Source organism: Strongylocentrotus purpuratus, unplaced genomic scaffold (genome assembly GCF_000002235.5).
Source record: "Strongylocentrotus purpuratus isolate Spur 01 unplaced genomic scaffold, Spur_5.0 spur5_scaffold_3, whole genome shotgun sequence".
Classification (NCBI taxonomy): Eukaryota; Metazoa; Echinodermata; class Echinoidea; order Camarodonta; family Strongylocentrotidae; genus Strongylocentrotus; species Strongylocentrotus purpuratus.
Window position 1 is genome coordinate 29,893,545 of NW_022145609.1, and position 23,248 is coordinate 29,916,792.

Consider the following 23,248-nt stretch of genomic DNA (forward strand, 5'->3'; position numbering starts at 1 on the left):
AGTGAGGAGGCGAGTTGAATCAACTGGATACATATCAATAAAAGACTTTCAATCAACAGCCTCATTATTTGCTGTAAGGGAAAACAAAGAAAAACAAATAATAATAATAATAATAATAGATAAGATTTATAAGGCGCAAATCCACTTGACAGTCAAATGCTCAAGGCGCAGCTTGTGCGAAAGATGAAATACGTACATGATACATTTATACAAAGTGCAATAGGAAAAATACAGACACGAAAGGTTATGGTAATCAATTATAAGCTAAATTAAACAGATATTTCTTAAGATTGTTTTTTTAACACTTCAGCAGAGCTGCTATTTTTAATCCATTGAGGGAGAGTATTCCATAATGAAGGCCCAGTATGAGCGAAGGTTCGCTCCCCCCACTTTGTTTTAACCCTAGGAGTAACAAGTAAGCAAGATAAAGCAAGATAACAAGAATAACCAGACAGATAAGAAACAATATATATCACTGCCCGTCTCAAAAGTCAAATTGATTGTTTTTTACTGGAGGACTATGGTGACATGGTCATAACATTTATGGAGACATCCAAATGAAATGTTTTAATAAAAAATCAACCGGAAATTTAAATCGTCGATATTGCACAAAATTTGGTAAATATTTTGAAATAAAAAGCAAGCCACTCTCTACTGTCAACGACTTTATGGCGGCGGCAGAGGCGAGAGGCACACCCCGGCCCCGGCCTCCACCCGTCAAGTTGTCGCTTCTCCATTCAGAGATCAGAGTGCCAAAACTTGCAAAGTCGTATCCAAGTACATATTCCTTTTGGTATTATCAAGATACATAATGGCTTTCTAAAGCCAAACAATCATAATGCCTATGGAGGGTGTAATGAATGTTCATACTGCCCTTTGGGCCTGCACAGAAAAGGTCAACCGTATCATCCGCAATCAGAGGAGACAGAATACAAACATTATGTTTGTTTGTTTGTTTGATTTCATTTATGCATGTCTCAACACATATAAAAGTAATATACAAACTAGGTACATGTATATTTCTAATAAAAGTCAAAATACTTTTACAATCGTATCATAATATAAATCAATTAAATAATTATACCTTTACAAAAACAAATAGTTGACACTTGACAAATCATTTCAAAATTGAAGGAGACCGCCATCATGAAATCATGTTGGTGTATAATGCATACTGTTACAATTCGAGGTCAACCGGCCGTTTTGGACCCCGCCCCACGCATTTTAATCAAATTTGATTTCTTAACAATATATTCTTACTCAGTATTCTTACTTACGAATAAAACTAAAACGAAACTCAAGAACTGTTCTTTGGCTTACGGTGTGTTTGAGGATATTATTTTAGTTTTCCAACCCACCCAGGCCTACGTGTTGCTCAAATACCGTTGTTGGGCTTGACTATCTTTCCAAAGCGTCTCCAAGGCAACAATCTGCCAATAACTAATGTATTACAAATCAATGAATCTACATAAAATCTGCTTCAAAACTTGTCATGAAATAAAATGATATGTCTATTATTTATAAGGAATAAATATTCTCTATATTGTCCGTCATTGGAATAAAATTTTGGGTGCAGTATAAATCGGACTCGTCTAAACGTTCGGGGGCTCGATGCGAGTATGATTTAAAAGGTGAATGAACGTTATGATTGCTGCATTATAAGGTACAAGTATCAACTTTCAAAAAGGAAACCGCCATGTCATCAATTTCCACAAATATTAAAGTTCTTCCTTATGACGTTAAGGAAAATGAAAGTGACTGACGAAAAAAGGGAAAAAAGTAAAAGAAATATAAATAAAATCCACTTACCGAGAGAAATCAGTCTTAATATTACCAATCACTAACAGAGACCGATGTGCTTGGTCGTGTAAAATAAAGTCCAATCCGAGACATTAAACACAAAGTTAAAGCAATATGATACTATTCGGGGCTCTTATAATGCTGCGCTGTTTTAAGTGAAAATTGAGGCCCACCTTGCCAAGAATTTGCATCGAGAACACATGTTAGAACACATCACCTGATTGCAAAGAAATGGGGGTGTGTTACGGGTACTCCCAGGAGATGTTTGGATGATTGCAGAGGTGTGTAGGATTCAATAAATCAATCCGGAATGGCCTTTTAAGGATTTGATTTGTTTCCAATACACCTGAGCGCCTAACTGGCGATATTCACTCCCAGAGTAAGCCAAATAACATTAATAATACGCCATCGATGCGACTTCGGAGGCAGCGTGTTTCGAGAAAGCTATGTAGAAACATAAATATAAAGGAAAGAGTAACAGGAAATAAGACATATAAAAGGAAGCACAATGGATAAACTGATTTAAATCGAAGAATAAATGATGAAAAGAAGATTCTGGCCAATTACGAGATGGGTTGCGCTTGCAGAAAGCTCTCTTAATTGTAGCCAATAGGAAGCCTATATTTTTAACATTGATTTAATAAATAATTGTCAATTAAAATAAAAAATGATGATCTATATAAATATAAGGACAAACAAATTAATGGTTTTGTGACCCCATCCATGACCCTTACTCTTTTAGAAAATAACAATATTACTAACGAAAACTGATTAAAATGGGGGACAACACAGAAAAGAATTTGGGAATGCAATTGAGATTTCATGCCACAATCTGGGGCGAATTTTTACAAGCCAAAATGTGCGGTTATGTCGCCGACTTGGCAGCACTTAGAACACACAGGTTCATCGTTCAAGTGGGTCACTTATTAAAGGGCATGCTTTACTATAATTACACAGCATTTTAACGGTCATCTACATACAAAAAAATGAAAGGTAGGTCAATAGACCTCTAACAGACTCACACAACGAATAACCTCCCAGACAACGACATTTTATTGAAAGAGTTAGCCATTTTACTCTCCACGATACAACCAAGATACAGGATTATTAACAAATGTGTAGATATGACTGTGCTTGGGAAGGGAGGGGGGATTTGTTGAGCTTTGGAATGAAGGGGGAGGGGGATAGGTAAGATTGTATGTGTGCCTGAGTATGCAAGTGTGGGTGGTGTGTCTGTCTGTCTGTGCGTAAGGCCGCTTTGATTTGTAATATTCATTCAGTATAATTAATTTGTAAAACATTATGTACTGTGTATTAAACTATACAATGTATTTTTGAGGGATGTACAATTTTCTTTATATTTTGAGATGTTATGTAAATCAATGAAGATGTATGTTTTTTTAAATATATTTTGTACTAAATGAATACAATAAAGAATGCTTCAAAACAAAAAAGATAATACTGTATCTCTTTTTATATTTAGATGACGGGAAGTGTTGAAATAAAAAAAAATCAAATAATATCAGGGAATAAATTACAAGAAACAAAAAGTAGAAAAGCTGAAATACACATAATGTAGATTCTAATGCAGGGGAGACTTAAATAGTTATTAAAAACAATATTTCTCGACAATCACATAGCTACATGGTGGCACGCGGCCCATCGTCCGTCGAAAACGTGAGAAACAAAGAAAAAAGGGAGAGGGAGCGAGAGGGAGAGGGAGAGAGAGAGAGAGAGAGAAAAGAAGAAGAAGAATGGGAGGGAAAAGGAAGCAATTTTTTGGTTTACACCTTTGATTGTGGGACCTATTTCATTTACCGAACAAGGCCGGTATCGCCCCCAACCCCGTAGTGGCTGCTCGGAGTGGCTGGACCCATTCCACGGCGCGTATGGACGACCTTTATGACCTAGGAAAGTGGGGGAGGTCGATAAATAGCTCTTCTGAATGAATAAGGTTGAATTTACGATATAACATTTTCAGTCGATATGACAATATTTTACGATGACCTTTCCAAAAGACCGAGTTGAGATTTAATTAAAAAAAAAACACAACAACAACAACAACAAACAAGCCAACCCTGAAAGCTTCAAGTAGAAACCAAAAGTTAAGACTTACTATAGGCTATTTGATGTTTTCTTCATATAATTTAATAGGTTTATGTCAAAACATTCTCACACATAAATTGTTCATATGGTTTATCCCCAGAAAACGCTGATAACCCCAGAATACTATACGAGACATACAATTTTAATGATTAAATGATTAAAAGCATAAGCGGAGGGAGGGGGGGGGGGGGGGCATGATGTAGCATTAAGGCCCGCGTGGAAGTTAGCAATGTCAATTCAAAGTTACAATTTAATTATTCAATATATCGGCATTCCTGTAAGTATGATGAATCTTGTTAACCACGTGAGCAGTCACAAGGTGACAGGTCGACCTACTTTCATCTAGAAAAGTCGACAATTACCCTCCCATAAGCATCAGATTTCGAACAGACAAGGAATTTGTAAAATATTTGGCAAATAAGGGACAATATGTAATTAGGTTTGTAGACTAGGTTTGCAACATCATGGTACGTGTTAAAAATAATGTTCCACATTGTTAAAATATTATATTGTGCAATATAGAATATAAAACTGGCGGGTCAATTATTTTGGAAAGCTTTAGCCGAAAACACAATCATTTAGTGTTGAAATAAAAATTTGCCCTTGTTGTGTTTCTCGGTTTTATTAAAAGTGTTTAAGAAACGCATTTGCAGTAAAAGGATGACCAAATCACTTTCAAAAACTAATAACATTGATAGAATGTCGCTGTAATACTGAATTATAGTATTTAGGATTAATCTTTCGAGAATCACCTTAAGAGAATGATCTTTCGAGAAACCATTCAGTTGGATAAAGCACCTCAAATAAAGTACAACGCTGTTGAGGTGTCGTAAATATACCAGAGTGGTTTCCAACACCTTCTACTCTAAGTCTGATTTACATTAGCCTTTTTGCCCTCTAACATCACAATCATACTTTGAATGAAATGAATTTGTTTTTTGGCTTGGGTATAATGAGTCAGTCCTTCAACTCTAAAACAAGTAGGCTAAGACATAGTTTCTGGGTTGAACTGATAAACGTCAGTTTACGAATTGAAAATACCGAGTCAATTAATTTGTTGGCTTGAGAAGCTGATGCAGTGATAGATAACATTCCTTTGAAGTATATTAACCTCAACTTGTCTTAAACTACAACTATTTTTTTATTTTTTGTTTTTATCTAAAATTATTATTATTATCATAACTATTATCATTATTATAATTATTACAGTTATTATAATTATTATAATTATTATAATTGTTATTATTACAATTATTATTTATATTATTATTGTCTTCACTGTAGCTACTAGTGTATATGTACGAGTGTCGTGGCTGACTGGTTTAAGGCGCTTGACTGGAGAAGCGAAGGTCGAGGGTTCGTATCCCGACACGGCACAAAAATCCTTTGGCAAGACGTTATCCTGCACTTGCTACTCTCCACCCAGATGTCAAATGTCAAATGGGTACCATGTAGGATGCGACGGTCATTGTTGGTCAAACAGTTTTTGAGCTTCCAGTAAAAGCACTTAAAGACATCGTAGAATCATAGAATCGTAGATGTAATAAGCGCTTTATAAAAGCGGAATATTATACTATTTTTATTATTATATATATCTTTTAAATATTTTTTAGTTTTATTTTTTAAATTCACCTGTTATGAAAGATTGTATTTCAATGGTCAGAATGCGAATTGCATACCTTAATTGTTGCTAGGTAGGACACACTTAAATATAAATCTAACAAAATCAGAAGATAAAAAAAGAGAAAAAAAAACTGTAAAGTGAGATACTAAATAGTCAAATACTAGTAAAATCTTGACTAGATCTCAATTCAACGGTAGGTTATCGAATCACACCTCAAGGGTCCACTACTAGGCCTGCTGATATCGTACAGGGTGGTTATAACGGTCAGGGTGCAAATCATAATCTTTATTTCTAGTAATATGCCCGATGTGACAATTTTCTCGAAACTTTTTAACCCATTGAGTAGTTGGTTATCACATATGTTTTTCAGTCAAAATTATATAAAACCACGGTTGACAAACAATCGAGTAAGCTACATATCAAATCAAACTTTACCCGCAATATGCCAATTTCGCGATACGATTTATTTATTCACGCGTTACGAACAATTTTATCTCAATAGTCAGAATGCAAAATGCATACCATAGTTGTTGCTAGTAGGAAGGCAATATGGCTTGCCTGACCTAACAGAACGTAACATATGCAATTGTATTTTGCCTATTGTAAAATATGAACGATATAATTGTGTATCGAGGCACTTCACAAAGACGTATGCATTAAATTGGGTAACATTACGAAAATGGCCTAAAGAGTACCAAAGTGCTAACGTCACATTCGCTCGTCGTCCGTGTAACTGGTCCTAAACAATAGAGCCTGCGCATGAGGTTCACCGCGAAATCAGTCAAGCAACGAATTGGGCAAGTGTTTGGGGCTGTTAAACCATAGAGTACCGAGGTGTGACGTCATATTAGCCAAGTTGTCAAAATAGCTGGTTCCAAAAAATGGCGTGGAGATCACACTAGCGGAAAGCATGGAGTTTGCCCTGATCCAGCCCGTTGCTTGAATGATGTCGCGGTGAACCTCATGCGCAGGCTATGTTGTTTGGAGCCATTAACCGAGACGACGAGTGAAAATGATGTTAGCACTTTGGTACTCTATTGACATGGACTCCAACTTGAAAATTTGATGAATGTAATTGTTCGTCGAGGAGCATTCAACTAACAAACGAATGTTTCAATCAAGGTTGAATTGAATCCATGTATTTGAATGAGTCCCTTTTAACGTATGCGATGGTGCCTCTGGAATGCTTGAAAGGCATTCAACTCACACCACACTGTCATTATGCCATCAGCTCTTTGATTAATCTCCTGCTAATCACATTTAACGCCATTCTCCAATCATTGTGTCATGGTCTAGTTGACATCTTCGTAGCGGCTTAACGGTCATTATTGTTATTTTGATGTGCATGAACATGACTTGTTTCTTAGGTTGTGCGCCCTAACGTACAAACTGATCGTGCTACCCTGCAGTGCTGTATTGGAATATTACTGTAAAAAACATTGACCAGCATACGCGTTCAATCTCCGTCGATGGAATGGAAAATATAACGACGATATCATTGCCGGAAGACGAATCATTCATAGATAAAAACATCGTTGATGCTCCGACATCAGTCCTGGGCAATACGACTATCACGACCCCGGGAAGTATGGTCAATCCGACATCGACCTCCAGAGTTGGGAGTGTTCCGCCAACGATGGATATAATTGATAATGATGTCACAGTTGTTAACACCACTAGTCATTTGGATAGCAAGGTGGAAATCGCCCACGTCTGGGCTTTGTGGGGCGTGGTCATTGCAGCTGGTGTGTTGGTTGTCGTTATATTACTCGTTCTTTCCTTCCGCTGCTTCGCCTTCGCGCGGAAACCGAAGCCTCACGAGGGCCGAAAACCCGGTCGACGTATCTCGAGATTTCGGCCAGGGACGCCCAAACCCACCACCCGGTCCGGAGCGGTGATGGCAGACCATAAAAGCGTGAGGAAGAACTTCTTTCACAGTCTAGAGCGAGGGGACGTGCAAGCGCGGCGTCAAGAGGCGACGCGTCGCTGGCTCACCGGCAACCTGTCCACGTCCTTACAGTACATCGACGGGTCAGGAAGCGGTGGTCAGCAAAGTCAGATCGGCCTTGAATGCATCCCGATGTACGAGACATCGCATCGGCACACAGGCCTAGATCGAATCCCTGAGAATAGAGAAGTACAGCAGGAGTATACTTTCATTCGATCCCCGAGAGAGCATGGCAAAGCACACGTAGGACGCCCGATCTTACATCGTCACTCCAACGACAACGTCAATGAATTCGTCCGCGTCATCCCGCTCAATGTTATCCGGGATGAGAACGCGAACATCGCTCTGTCTCCGACGGATTACCATCAGGACCACAACCATTACCCGCGACCACGGTGGAACACTGCACGACGACCGGTCACCCATTCCCGCGTCTTCCCTCACGCCGTCCGAGCAGTGTCTTCAGAACCACCACGATTCCCGACGAGCAGACGACATTATATCATAGACGGCGGCAGATATCCCGAAACCAGAGGACATAGCAGAATGCGACATGAGGCAGGTCAGAGGTTAAAACATCCGAAGCTTCCCAAGTTCAATCTTGCAGGCGAGGCCATCATAACATCTTCTGACCCAAGTGCGAATGGAGGCCCTAAAGGTGCTGAATTTCCCTCCATATGGGATGAATTGAGCTTTGAGAATACAGTATTTGAGGTAAGGCATTCAGAATCGTGCTTTTCAGCGACACAAGCTATATCAATTATATTGTCGTTAACTTTATACCTTAACAGATATTAACAGATAAAAACCTAGGATTCTATGCCTGAATTACTCTTTTACTCATTTATTTCAAGGCAAATATATATGATAATGCCTGTGACATTATTATAAACCAGTGGTTAATGGATGAACGTCTCATTAAATATATGTATATGTCAGGTGATTATATCAATTACACAATTAAATATTATTGATACATAGATAATTTATGTAATGTCATTGTAATAGGCTTAAATAGGCTACTTCGTGCTCTTTGATTTCCACCAAATATAATCAACTAAATATTGATGGCAAAAGAGAACTCAATAATTAGAAACCAACAACTTTTAGTGGCAAGTGGTGTGAATAGTGGTTGAAAGACGATTCGTTGTACCTTTCTCGACTCATAATCCTTATCTGAAATCAATTTCCTCCCCTCCCGCCCAAAGCGCGGAAACTTTGAAGTTTCATTAAATTATTAGACAAAGAAGACGATTCGTTGTTCCGTTCTCGACTCTTAATCCTTAATTTGAACTTAGTTTACCCCTTTCCGCGCGAAGCGCGGAAGCTTTGACGTTTCATTAAATTATAAGAGAAAGAAAACGATTCGTTGTACCGTTCTCGACTCCTTTTCCCTTTTTCTTCCTACGTCGTCTTACTTTTCTTCTTCTTTTTCTCTCTCTCTTTTTTCTTTGGCCGGCGTTTTTTTTTTTTTTTTTTTTTTTTTTTTTTTGGGGGGGGGGGGGGGGGGCGCCCGCCCCCACCACCCCCTGGCTACGCGCCTGCCCCCCCCCCCCGCATACGCTTCTGATATGCATGTTTCTTTTCTCTACTATACCATCAGCCGGCGACTACGCCAACACCTCGACTCGTAGTACCGACCAACTCACCGGAGACCGAAGACTCCTCATCGCATTCACAGGACAGCCTTAACGGAGTTAGTGCCGGATTAAGTCAGTGTAACGTGTCCTCGGATGCCAGTTTGACGGTTACAGTTGGAACCAGTAAGAAAACATCATTCGAGTGGGACTTTTATGATCCGGGCTACTCCAACCAACCGATCCGGTTCGTAAATGGAGCGTATGTACCGGTTATTGGCTGCAAGCAATATTGGGTTTGATCAGTAGACGATACTTCTACAATCCGGACTATAATATTATACATGAATTAGGATGTTCAACAAATTATCCAATTAGCAATTGGCATCGATTAGCACCCGTTATTTTCTTCACATATATGATATTTGGTTTAGTCTACTTCATAAGTGCCGGTATTCTATTCTACAAGCAATGTAATCAGATTACTCGTTACAGTGTTTGATATGTGTTTGTGATTATCTCGGTTTGAAGATCCGGCGTACAATAATCAACAGACCCGATTGGCCAATTAGAATATCATGGTATCTAAATATAAATATGTAATATGGATATTTGCAATATCAACTAGACTGTTTATTGAATGAATGTTTATGTTTTGCAGCAATATTTGATTTACTGGCCAAGTTTGGTCATCTAAAAGGCATTTCATCTCAAAGGTTATTCAGAGTTTTTGAATACCGAGTCTCATCAGCAGTTTCTGAAGAGAAAAGAATTCTGTCAGAAGTGATTGATTGCTTTTGTCCCCTCTAACACATTGGTAATATATGTGTCAATGGTATTGAATACTAATACGACTTCTTTCCACTCTGAATTGTATTTTTCAATATTGAGCTTTACGTGTAGTGCAAGATATGCGTCTTTAAAGAAACAAATTAAAAAAAAAAAGGATATTTAAAATATCCTACTTAGCATTTGAATCTGTATCCAAGGAAACACGTCATGAAATGACCAAATGTCCTTATTATCATAAAATGATGCATCGTATTTTTTTTTCAGTTTATAAAATAAAACTTTCATTGGTCGAGTATCTAGCACATAGTCATTATTCTATCAAAAATAAGCACAGTAAGAATTTAGATCAGGAGGTTATTCGTTTGTCAAAGATTAATGATGACAGAGAAAGAGAGAGAGAGAAGAGAGAGAGAGAGAGAGAGAGAGAGGAGAGAGATTGAGAGGAAAAAGAGAGGACAAAAAAGAGGAAGAGAGAGAGAATAAACAACAACAAAGAAACAGAGACCTAAAGAGAGAAAGAGAAAGAGAGAGAGAGAGGTCCGAAATTGAATGTGTATGTGGGCGTGTGTGTATGATGGAAAGGGAAATTGATAAGATGAGAGAAAGAGAGATGCAGATTAGAGAAAAGTGTGAAAGATATTTATGTTAAAGAAAGGACGAGAAATATAATATAATCAAGACACATTAAACAGATAGATAGAGAGAAAAGAGAGAGAGAGAGAAGTGGGGGGGGGGGGGGGGGGAGGCAGACAGATACTGGAAAAACGGATAAGGGGTTGGGGGAGCGGTAGTGAATATGACTAGTATTACTAAGGAAAAAGAGATGAAGAGAGAGAGAGAGAGAGAGAGATAGAGAGAGAGAGAGCGTGACAGTAAACACTGTTTTCATCAATTTCTTGTTAAAAAGTCTTCCTTCAAAGTTTTGAAGTTCTAACCATTGGCATAATGTCTTCTGCTACCAGACACATGCGTTTGTTGAATTAAATGTCAGATTTGGCCATGTTGCCTTTAATGATTTTGGGAGCGTTTTTTACGAGGACTAATGCTTCAAAATATTGATATTTTTGATACATCGAATCTCTCTCTCTTTCTCTCTCTCTCTCTCTCTCTCTCTCTCTCTCTCCTTCCCCCTCTCTCTCTCTCTCTCTCTTTCTTTCTCTTCCTTTTCTTTTCTTCCCTTTCTTCCCAGTCTCTTCTATCTCGCCTTCTTGTCCGGCCCCGTAAAACAAAGCTTCATAATTGATCACAAGATTAATTTTTCGCAATTTATTGCACATGGTTATTTCAATCAGTCGCAAAAATCAATCGTACGATCAATTACTAATATTTGTATTTCGGGGCCCCCGATCTCTCGTTATATCCAGTATGTGGCATGTGGCGAGTTTCAAGAGTTATACAGAATACATGCACAATATTATTCTCACCTGCCCCCCCCCCCCCCACCTTGCCAAGACATGTGCAAGATACTAGTACGTTTGATGTGTCAATGTTGTACTTGTATTTTCAAATCAGGAACAAAATCGTACAGGTTATGTTCAATCATTATCCTTGGAAAAAAAAAGAAAAAAGAATGCCGTTGTTGCTTCCTTAAATAATACATACTAAGACGTATTCTCTGCATTCAATGCGTTTAATCACTATAGGAAAAGAATTTACAATTATTTCAGATGATTTCACCATTTATTATTCATCCGGTTTGGAATTTATTGATTCATACTCGTCATGTAATCTGCGCATATAAGTGCATCAAATTAATGGTTGCTTTTGATAAATTTTCATCTGCAGACCACATGAAGCTTTAAATCGGAGTTTCAATCATGGTCAAATTAATCTACATCATAATCATGCATGCAGGAATTCATGGTCAAATTGTGGTCAAGTAATTTACTCACTATTATGTATGTATGAGTTTATGTCACCATTATTATCGCTCAATTCTACCCCAATTAGTACTTTTTATCCCTATCATGATGATGTATTCGACATGGGCGTTGTTCCCCCGTATCTTTACGGCGTATACGTGAGGACATGAAGACTGCCGTCGGAGTATGCTGGTACGAAGACCTCGACATAGTCATCGCCATCGACGTCGCGGACCGATGGGGCGCCAACGGTCCCGCTCTCGGCCTCGAAGATGGCGGTCTGGGTGTAACTCCAGTTGTTTGAGTTGGAATCGCTCTCGGCTTCGAAGACATAGATGGTACTGTCGTCATCACCCGTCAGCATGATTTGGGGCTTATTGCTAGCGCTACAAGTATTAAAAGTGTTGGACTTATAGTAAGAAGTCGTAGCAATAAGCATAAAACATGAACAAATGTATGCCTTTTTCTCACTGATCTACGATATTACCCAAGCGCATTGATCTATTTTTTGTTACAAGGCCCCTTACAAAAATTTTTTAAAAAATACCGAAAGTAAAACATTGTCTTTAATTATCTACTCGACGAAATATCCATGGTTTTATCTTGCTAACCAAATCAGATTAGTTTTGTTGTGACATTCATTTTGAAATGTACAATACAGATCCCTGCGAGAACCGACCTCTCCCACTCTTTAACCATGCTGTATTATATCTTAAAACATATCAATTATATTACTTTGATTTAATCAATTCAAATAAAATCAAATGAAATCAAGTATATCCACTGTAAAAACAACAAATATAGATCGATGACAAACGTATTTCTTACTATGGGCGTTCCCAACTCAAGCTATGCTCTTCGGGTTACATTGTGTTTCATATTGTACCGTTGAGAAGGAAATAAATGTTACTAAATGCAAATACAAAATACAAATTTCTGTGAACAAAAATACCTCACCTTTCTTTCAGGTTTGGTCTGAATGTAAAGGTAGTACCGGGTGAGCCCATGCCCTCTGTCACGATCCGACCATGAGGCTTGAACCCCTCAGCTATCAGGTGTCTGGTCCACGTACCTGTAGCCCAGTCATCGGGCATCTCATAAACCACCACCTGACCGTTTGTCATGCTGTAACAATAATAATCGTTCTGTTACCATTCTGTAATCATTCTGTAATCATACTGTAACAATATTACAGATCAATCCATGTAATAGAAGCAATAATAACGATATTAATAATAGTACTACAAGTAATAATGATAATAATGATACATGTAATGATAACAATGATGGTAATAATAATAATAATAATAATAATAATAATAATAATAATAATAATGATAATAATAACAATAATAATAATAATAATAATAATACGTATACTAATTATACTAATACATGTACTAGTACTGACACTAATACTTGTACTAATACTAATACTAAAACTGTAACTTTTAATAAAAATACTACTATTATTACTACTACTAATACTGCTAATTCTACCACTACTTTTACTGCTACTACTATTAGTAATTAGTATCGAGTAATAATGATAATGAAAATTAACAACTACATTTGAAATGTGCTCAAGCCCATCCCAAGATATGCTCAAGGTACTATATTTGCTACACCTGGTTTGAGTGTAGCAAATATTAAGCAATTCCTTGGCAAAGAACTTTAATGCCGAGGCCAGGACTCGAACCGCTAACCACTTTCAGGAGTTGTATCAACGAGGCCATATGACATTTCGTCTTGTCGCTAGGTCAGATAACCACGGAGCCGTTATCAGGAATTCATGCACAAGCTTTTGAAAGAAGTGTGCGTGCTTACTGAAGTGTATATTTGCAAAAAATTGAAGTGCAACAGCCAATTTTCGTAATGTAAACAAATTTAATACATATAAGTCTTCGTGAAGTGCCTCAAAACAAATTATTTCATTCACCTGATAAGAATAATAGCATTTCAATAGTTAGAATGCAAACTGCATATATTAAGTGTTGATAGGTAGGGCAAACCATAATGTTTATCCTAAATGTATGCAGTTCGGATTCTGTCTGGACAAATATTATTCCTCTTAGGTAAATGAAATGGTTTGTTTCGAGGCACTTCATTAAATTTGGTTACATTACGAAAATGGCCTAGGTCAAATGGATGATCAAATGGTGCAAGGTATTTTCGTTGAAAGTAGTATAAACATTCCTTCCGTGGTTAATTATTGTAACATTTCTAATTTTGGTAATTTGGTGTAAAAGTTATTTTGGCGAAAGGTACGAAACCAAGTTTTATTGGTGTTTAAATTCCAAGAAAGAACTTTGTACTGACGGCTTCAGTGCCTCTTTAGAAAGTGGGTGTCAAGCCCCCTTCACACCGGATCTGCGTAGAGTTGCGTAGAGTGGCGTACCGACTCCGCCGAAATTAGGCTGCGTATTCATGAACAAAAATGTTGCTTCTGTGTAGTCCCTGCGTAGGTTATGCGTAGGCTCTCATACGATGGCGTATGGTTGCGTACCCTGTGCATAGGCGTACCTACGCGTAAGATTGCGTACATCAAGCGTAGGGTTGCTTACGTTTACATAGGCCTGGCTTACAGGTTTGTTTACGGTTGCGTACGGTTGCTTACTGCGTGCGCAAGCTTTTACTGCTTCGTCGGACTGGCGTAGGGTAGCGTACTATTGCTTAGGCTTGATGTACTGTAGCATAGTGTTGCCTAGTGTTGCGTAGACTTGCGTAAAAAATGCGTACTTTCTGCGTCTAGTGTCTACGCCAAAAGCGTCCATCTCGCGTACCCCTTTGCGTCCCTCAGCGTACAGTTACGTAGGCCAGGGTAGGGCAGCGTACGCCCGGCGCAGTCGGTACGCAACACTACGCAACTCTACGAATGGCCCGGTGTGAAAGGGCCTTTAAGCTAAACACAACCTCAAAGGTCCTGAATAACTTGATAAATTGACAAGTTCGATGTTTCGAACTGCGTTTAAACGGAACGTTTTAGCAAGAATTCACTGGACCTCACCTATTGATCGAGACCAGGAGATCCAGATTGCCATCCCCGTTGATGTCGACGATCTGTCAAAAGAGAGAGAGAGAGAGAGAGAGGGGAGGGAGATGAAGAGGGGGCGGAAGGAAGGACAGAAAGAGCAATAGAGTGAGAGAGAGAGAGAGAGAGAGAAAGAGATGTCTGTTACTTATGAAAATTTGAGAAAAAGATATACAATCCCAACATAATTTCTACAGGCGATACAATATGGTCTAACAGTTGCCCCAAAGTTACTTTGGTTGCAAAGGTTTTCGCAAAGGTCCTGGCGATCGTGCTATAGCTAAACTTTCAATTCCATGCAAACGGAAATGATACATGACTCAATCAAGGAAGAAATGCTTGCCGTTATAAGAGGCGGATGAAATAATAGCAGACATGGAAATACTGCACACTTCCTTTAGGTTGAGCTAATAATATTTACAATGAAATATCTTTTGCCTAAATAAGTAACCAAGCAAAATAAACCCTAAAACTATATCCTTGCGAACACAAAATGTCAAAACCTCTTCACAAAATCATTAGCAGAATTTATAACTACTTTGCTTCGCTTTGTACTTGATTAAAAAAAAAATATTGTAGTTAGTTAATAAAGCACAAGGTATAGATGTTCCGAATAAAAACATCGGTCCCTACGAATTCATGAGGCCTCGTTCAGACCTGACGCGGCGAAACGGCGGTGGTTAAAAAATAAAGTAAAGTGAATGCGCGCATGACCTGTGTTACGCGCAGTTGCAATTCATTTACGCGCACCTCCATTTTGTTTGTGTCGGTTTACCGCGTCAAATCTGAACAGGCCTTTACTTTACCTCGGCATCGAAGTAACGATAATCAGTTATCGCTTCGATCACGCGACTCTCCATGTTCTTAAAGTCTGGTCCAGCTGAAAATATTTTTCAAAGATGAAATATCTCAATGGTAAACGTTTTGATATAAAGCAATGAATTATACAAGCAAGTACATTAGAACGTTATTATTATAACTGTTATTATTATTATCATCAATATTAATATTATTATTAATATTAATATCATTATTATTAATATCATCATCATTATCTTTTGGTTTCACAGTTCGTCCTTGTTTTCACGAAGTGACGGTAGTGAGGAAAATCGTCACGCAAAGTGAATGCAATCTTTTTCACTACCGTCACTTCGTGAAAACAGCGACGAATTTTTAAAGATACTATGTCCCTTTTGCAGCCAACATCGAATTCGGTATAACTTTGCAGGAATTATAAATATATATTTTTTTAATAATATTTTTTCCCCTTCCACAGGGTTCTTTATTTTCAAAACAAGTTTCATCATATACAGTATATCCATATATCATATACAAATAATTAAATAAATAATTTCCATACATAATGGCTTAACACAGATAATAATCATCACGGCCGAAAAAAATTGTGACTTTTGTGGAATTATAAATATGTCATGTATGTCCTATCTGTGAAATTTAAACGTTAGCAGTGTCTTAATATTCAAATTATGTAAAGAAACCCGTTTACTTGCTAGACTTCACTGTGAGACGCTATTGAGTGACTGACTGGCCTTTTTTCTTCTTTGGTAATAACATACATAAAATGAGCTGTAAAGGGTACATGAGCATTTGTCTATAACGCTAACACACCTCTTGTAATGGCCAAAATTAAACTGATTGAATCTTTGCGCAACGTACGACCATTCGGTACAATGGTCTGAAAATCAGACTATTACTTACTGGCTCTATAGCTCTTAAGTCGATTCGACAACTAATAGTCGTTATTTGCCCAGTTAAAGACATTTTCAAGCCCCTCCTTTTTTTTAGAGAAGTCCTAAATTAATATTATCTTTCAAATGCCGTAGGAATTTAACCTTTTCATGTTTTGGCCTGCAAATGGGACATAATGCCTTTACTGTAGCTGCATGGTTCCAAGTAACTGAGGATATCTATATCATTGTATTTTATTAGATGCATTTGCTATACTACCTATTAACATTGTGATGCTTACATAACACATCTTTATGCGTAAAGAAGAAGATAATCTCTCTCTATGTATATAATATATCTTGTCAAGCGGTACGACATTAACATCCTAAGACACACCAATGAGACCGACTCCAGACTGGCCGTATCCGGACACCTACCCCTGGACATCCATCCCCGGATAATCACCCTCAGCCAACTACCCCTAGGACAATTACCCCCTATAAAAACTACCCCCTAATACAACTACCCCCTAGGGCAACCATCCTCTAGGACGACTACCCCGCGGGACAACTACCCCCGGACAACTATCCCCTAGGACAACTACCCCCGGACAACTACCCCCGGAAAACTACCCCCTAGGACAACTACCCCCTAGGGCAGCCACCCAACGGACAACTACCCTCGGACAACTATCCCCTAGGACAACTACCCCCGGACAACTACTCCCGGAAAACTCACTGGAGCCCGAAGCATCGGACCATGACACGACCAGTTTCTCAGCGAAGTACTGGCAGCTGAAGATAGCATGCCGAGTGACTGAGGAGGACATCTCTAGCTCTTCATAGCGGAACAGGGCATCCGGTCCCTCGAATAGTGGTTCTACAGCCCATTGACTGGTGATAGCATTACGGCTCGGCTGCTTGAAATAAACCATCTCCGCAAGGACGTTGCTCATATCGGCTTTAAGAAAAGCCGAGTGGGGAGGGGAATAACAAACAAGTCAAAAATTAAAAAAAATTAACATTTGGGAAACTTTTGTTTCGAGGTTAAATCTAACTGATATTGGGAAAATTTGACTTTAGTATTTTTAAGAACTCATTATTGGGTTAAATCTTACCATAAGAACATGCATATTTCCTTTTACAAACCCAATTACGGGTAAATTTTACCATACTAATTTCAGAGTGTATATTGTGCCTTTAATGATTAACTAATTGGTAGTAGTAGTAGTAGTAGTAGTTTATGACTCGTCTAGCGCGAGTCTTATCTATGGTGCCATGATTTAATCAAAACTAATTGAAAATATGCATCAGGGTATAAACAACGTGGAGTGGAATTTAAAAACACTTTCTCGTGTACAAATTTGATTTCTTTTCGCTACGTTTGTAATTTTCATTTACATTCACTATTTTATTTAATATAGACATTTTGATTATCTAAGTACGAGTGAAAGGTACGAACATTGGTGACAGTTTAAAGAGTTCGAGTTGTTTCTGAAGGGGTAAGATATAGCTTACAGGTGTCAGCCCGAGCTGTGAGTATGTCTTTCCTGCCGTCACCGTCAACATCGACGAAGTATACACGATGATACCACCAATTCTCACTGGTAGATCCACTGGTAAGGTCGTGGTAGGGAGCGGGATCCGCTGTAACCATGGTAACAAGAACACATCATCATCATCATCATATTGCTGTATGAGTGATAACTAAAGACACGATTGATGCTACAAAATAGTAGAATAACAGAGAATAAAGACGCCCTTATATGTATAGAGCAGTTTTGGAGACGCCCCCTCTCAACAAATGGAATGGAAGCCCTTATTACCAATCATGTGAAAGAATATGTGTTGCCTAATACGTGATGATACAAATTTTGCCGGGAAACCGCCTACTAATTGATATAGCCTATTTGGTAAATTATCATATCGATCCGGCCTGGATAGATATCGCGAATGCACTTCAACATTGAATATTTTGGCATAGATTTCTGTTTTTTTTGCGAATTTAGGTTGAAGTTTTGCTATCTAAATCTCTGAAGACAATATCTAAACAATATTGAATGGATATTTTGCACGCAAAACCCTTGAACCGCAATGTTACCACTACCGGTCTTTACCTTTAAACTCTTCGTCTTGCACTCATCAGAGTAAACCGCAAAAATGAATGCCTTAAGTTTCCCATTGATTTTCTGGCAGCTTACCAGAGCTGGTTACCCCCCCCCCTCCCTCCCTGGCGCGCTGCGTTCTTTTAATTTTCGTTTACATGCCCTTTTCGTCTTTCGGCTTTTCTTTTTTTCCTGTTTATTCATTCAATCCAAAGGTTGAGGGTTCGAATCCTGGCACCAGCAAGAAGAGCAGTATTAATACTGATACTGCTACCCTTGGTAAAATAAGACCCAATTATTATTATTATTATTATTATCAATATTATTATTTTGTATTATTATTAATAATATTATGTAACACAGAGTTAACGCCCTTCTGGCTTCTCAACAGAAGGTCATTTATATAAACATAATAATATTATTATTAATATAATTATCATCATAATTTATCATTATTATCATTAACCAGATATTGTCATTTTGGGTAATACCTGACGTGTCTTGGTGTGCCTCTATGAGTCCAACACTTCCGGCTTGCTTGGTCGGGACGAGGAATCCGTTTGCTACCCACCAGTACATATCCTTTCCAAAAACATCCTCTGTAGATTAAAGAGAGAAAACACCAGATTAATATTATATCCCCATGTCCGCTCAGAGCCAGAAAGGCATTAACTCATATCATGTAACACGAAGTTAACGCCCTTCTGGCTTCTCAACAGATCGGTTATTTAGTTCCATTTTTTAAAGAAATAATTGCTTCTTTGGTTTATCATGATAATTTGACATATTGTGTTTTCACCTCATAATTAGAACTTATTCAAATAATATTACAAACATTGCATAATTTCTTGATTCAAGTCACCCGTCTTTCGAAGAGAAAGTATAATTAAACTGACATTTGGGTGACAAGATTTGGCTGAATATCTAATAATATACAGTGCGTCCCAGAAAAAAAAAAACGAAATTGAGAATTATCGATGTTTTATCATAACTTAATCACAATTATAATCAATAAATGACACATATTTGTAAAGCTCAGATCCTCTTCTTTCATTTGATGCAACTCATATGATGTACATTTTATGCATGAGTGATTAAAAACAATTTGAAGAGAGGGTACCAAAAAGTCACTTGGCGGGTAGTATCTAAATTCTAAAGAGAAAATCACATTTCTAGAAAGTTCATTTGCTGCCTTTTCATATGATACCTCAATCAGGAAAAATGAGCCAGAAATAACAAAGTTCTATTTTTTTTAAAGTAATGCTTGCATTTCCATAATTTGATATCCATAATTTGATATCAAATAGCTTTAAAATGAAGAAAAAAATGTTGAAAAACATCGAATAATACTTGATGGATTACAAGGGCTGCTTTGTAAAAGTATGTGTTTGTTCGTGCAAATATTTCCTCCACTTATGAATGTCATTTGTATAGCTAGGACTGTTGGAGTAATCACTTGCGAACACCTCAAACCTTATTTTCCTTACTAAGGGTTTTGCAAAGGGCTTTGCAAAGGGCTTGAAGATTATTTGATAGAGAGCTCTGGTCCTTAATTATAGTTGACATAGTACAAAATGTTCATAAAGCAAGTAGAGACGAGTTATGATGTTATTAATCTCAGATTTCGTATAATTGCACAAGGTCAACTCCTGTTAATTTGCGCCAGGCGCTTTAATCTTTGGCATTGGCCGAGTGGAACTTGTGCCACGCCAGACAAAGTACCGCTTTGCACTTATTTACGAAATCTCTCTCGCAATAAGCCACATTTATAGCCTATTGAGGCTCGTTCACATAATTATGACGCTGTATACATGCTAAACCCAAAATTCACTAAACGTTGTATTAAAATAAACCGCCACGATTTATCGCTGCGTATCTAAACAAGGCTTTAATGAATTAATTCTAAAATCATTAGCATTCAATAATAATACTGGTCTAGTGAAATAGCTGTTATTAATTCGTTACTTATGAACTTTACCAGGAACGGGCTCAACTTCGTTTGGCCACAGCAGACCATCAACGAGTATTTCTTTTTCCAGATTGTTGGCTCCTCTTGAGGCCAGCTGGCCACCGATGTCTCTAATCACGTACACAACATCTGTAGACAAAGGAGTTGGGTTGAATGTACTCAGTGAGAGATCGTACAAGTCAGGATTCGAATTGTGATGAACAGACGAGAAGGCAGCGTAGTCAGCGGGAATACTTCCAAGTTCGACGTATTGCCCAGCCAGAGCGCCGGGCATCGAGACGAGGAGAGCCCCGATGAGGCTTAGAAGAAGACAGAACATCTTGGATTCGTTGATAGTGTTCCAGACAACGCGCACGCGGTAGAAATGAATTTGATTGTCTTCATATCTATATTATATTAACGAATATCTGATAACCACACCTGATATTATCTCAACGTATCTCTTAACAATGAGACCTTTCCCCTCTTGAAAGATAACGATAAATGGCAGCTTTGATATTGCATTAACCTTTGTAGACATATTAAATTATTAAACTCAACTCAACTTTGCATGAGGACAGTCGACATGATGGGTGTGGTTTTGTCAATTCATCTTTACAATAGGGGATCGGGGAGGTGAGGGGGGTGGGGCAGAATACGCCATGATTTAAGAAGTTATTTGTTGGAAGACAAAGTTAATGCCTCGTTTATCATCATTCACTTAACTTAAATTTTAGTAGTTGTAAAAATGATATCGAAAATATTCAGGGATAACAAGTTGATAAAAGCGGTTATCATATCCGGGCTCTAATCGCCTACCCGGAGGACTGCATGTTTTAGCCTATTCCCTGACATTAGGGGAAAGTTGTCCGAGGGTGAGATTTCTGTGTTAGTTGCCAAAATGGGGGTATTACACTAGTGTGTGTGTGGCACTTTGGGGGCTGAAGCGCCATTCACGCGCCGACGGCTCCCCCTCCCTCCCCCGAAAAAAATAGAAAGAAAAAGAAGAAAAATAAAGATGCTTGCTCCTTAAAGATTTTAGGACAAGAAGAAGTAGATAAAATGTGGCTCGGCAATCTTGATTGTGGTTGAAACAGAGCATCTAATATACCTAAGATCAATATGTACCATGTCAGATTGAAGGAAATGAATGAATGAATGAATGGAGCTCTTTGCTCAAGCTTTCTTTAATTTGTCTTTAATTTTTGTGGGATGCTTTCAGTAAACTTAAATGTATTCCTTAATTGCAAGTTGTAGGGCCCTTTTATGTGACAAGTAAATGCCTGACTATCATTTTTTGCATATTGAGAAGTCCCCCGTTAGGAAGCAATGTAATGAAACGTCCGCACCTCGCCCCACACCCTCCCCGCCTACACCCGCCGCAACTTCAAACCCCCACTGCCCCTCCCCCGATAGACGTCAGACGTCTGCTGCCTCAGTCACACCTTTGCGTATTGGGTTTGCGTATTGCTGCGTATTACCCGAACGCAGACAAAGGCAGTCATACCCAATAACGCGCAATAAAACGTGCTCACTACGTACTCAATACGCAGACTAGCGCATATGCCTGCGTTGGTCGCTCGCTAGTTTTAAAATTTTCTAAACTATCGCAAGCAAACGCAAGGTCAAATCGCATACGAGCGGCAACGAGTGGCTACCAGTGAATGCGAGCGACAGCGAGTGGCTTAGCGCAGGTAAACGCAATCATACGCACCTCTTTTTTGGAGCACGTGTAGCTGCGTTTCCTGCACGATTTACCTCGCTTTAGCTCGTGTCCATACGCATGATTGCGCGTATTGTTGCGCTGTTGCTCGCACATCGCTCGCAGCAGCAAGAAAACCTTGCGATTGCCGCTCGGTACGCTGCGAGTCTAGCTCGTACGCTGTTCGCTTTAGCTCGCAGTCGCTGGTTGCCGCACGCTTTAGCTCGCTATCACTGCGATTAGTTGCCTATGCGCTGCGTATCTGCAATATAAGGCGGGGCGCCTCACGGGTTGGAATCATACCGCAGTCAACATTTGAAGAATATACAACTACTGAACAAGAAGATGCCGAAAGCCAAAACGAAATAGGGGGTGACGACGAGGACGAAACCAGCCGAGCCGCCTAGGTCCCATCGCCCCCGCCGGCCCCGGAGTCACGACCGCTGGATGAACACGAGGAAACGAACGTGGCGAAGAAGCCGCGGAAAGACCTAGTCAACATCTCAAGTGACCAAGAGAAGGAGCTTGCCTATACCATGGTCCTGACGGTTGAAGGGGTTTGTCGGAGAGTGGTCAGCAGGCACTGAAATCGGTTGGTAAGAATGCAGAAAGAATTCTCCACAAACGTCCTTGCCCTGGCCGGTAGTTGTAAATTCTATCTTGTCTAGCCATAGCCCTCCTTGCGTACGGCTTCATTAGCTATGTCGTCATGGCGAAGGTCTCGTCTCCCACAAAGAAGTAGAGGATGTCTTCATCATCGCTGGACATTGGCTCTGGCAGAGACACTCCAAGGGGTTCAGAATCAAGACGTTGTTTTAGTTCACACGAGTTGAAGAGCTCTGCATCATAGGTTTCGTATCCGACATCTATCCACAAAAATATGTACTTAGCGTCGACCAGGGCCATGAGTACAATAGAGTAGAAACCGTTGTAGTTGTAAAATATTGATCCACTATCCTCAGGGCACTTGATTTCAAAACACTTGCTTTCCAAAGCACCAAGGTTTGAGGAGAATTCCAGCGGTCTTCTAAGCCCTGTGCGACTGCTTTTCATTCCTGTGGGCTG

The 23,248-nt window shown here is 38.9% G+C and overlaps 4 protein-coding genes across 4 annotated transcripts in view; 1 reads left to right on the plus strand and 3 right to left on the minus strand.

Annotated features, from left to right (window-relative positions):
* LOC590364 (phospholipase A2, minor isoenzyme-like) overlaps positions 1–61 on the minus strand; it is a 5,483-nt gene extending 5,422 nt beyond the window's left edge. Inside the window, exon 1 of the mRNA XM_030995670.1 lies at positions 1–61. This exon is cut by the window's left edge and continues 17 nt beyond it. The gene's annotated coding sequence lies outside the window, so the exon portion shown is untranslated.
* Positions 62–6,952: 6,891 nt separating this feature from the next.
* Positions 6,953–9,627, plus strand: LOC115928558. Its single transcript, XM_030995876.1, has 3 exons — positions 6,953–8,192; positions 9,082–9,241; positions 9,587–9,627. The coding sequence occupies exons 1-3, from the start codon at positions 7,005–7,007 to the stop codon at positions 9,625–9,627; spliced, it is 1,389 nt and encodes a 462-aa protein (XP_030851736.1). The 5' UTR covers positions 6,953–7,004.
* A 1,694-nt stretch (positions 9,628–11,321) lies between these two features.
* On the minus strand, positions 11,322–20,871 carry LOC100889205. Its single transcript, XM_003728494.3, has 8 exons — positions 20,512–20,871; positions 19,025–19,132; positions 17,947–18,075; positions 17,168–17,389; positions 15,547–15,620; positions 14,717–14,769; positions 12,667–12,834; positions 11,322–12,095 (listed from the first exon to the last, which is right to left on the minus strand). Exons 1-8 carry the CDS (start codon positions 20,819–20,821, stop codon positions 11,855–11,857), a joined length of 1,305 nt encoding a protein of 434 aa, XP_003728542.2. The 5' UTR covers positions 20,822–20,871; the 3' UTR covers positions 11,322–11,854.
* A 2,011-nt stretch (positions 20,872–22,882) lies between these two features.
* LOC100890618 lies at positions 22,883–23,236 on the minus strand. The gene has a single exon (XM_003723479.1). The coding sequence runs from the start codon at positions 23,234–23,236 to the stop codon at positions 22,883–22,885; it is 354 nt and encodes a 117-aa protein (XP_003723527.1).
* Positions 23,237–23,248: the final 12 nt, after the last annotated feature.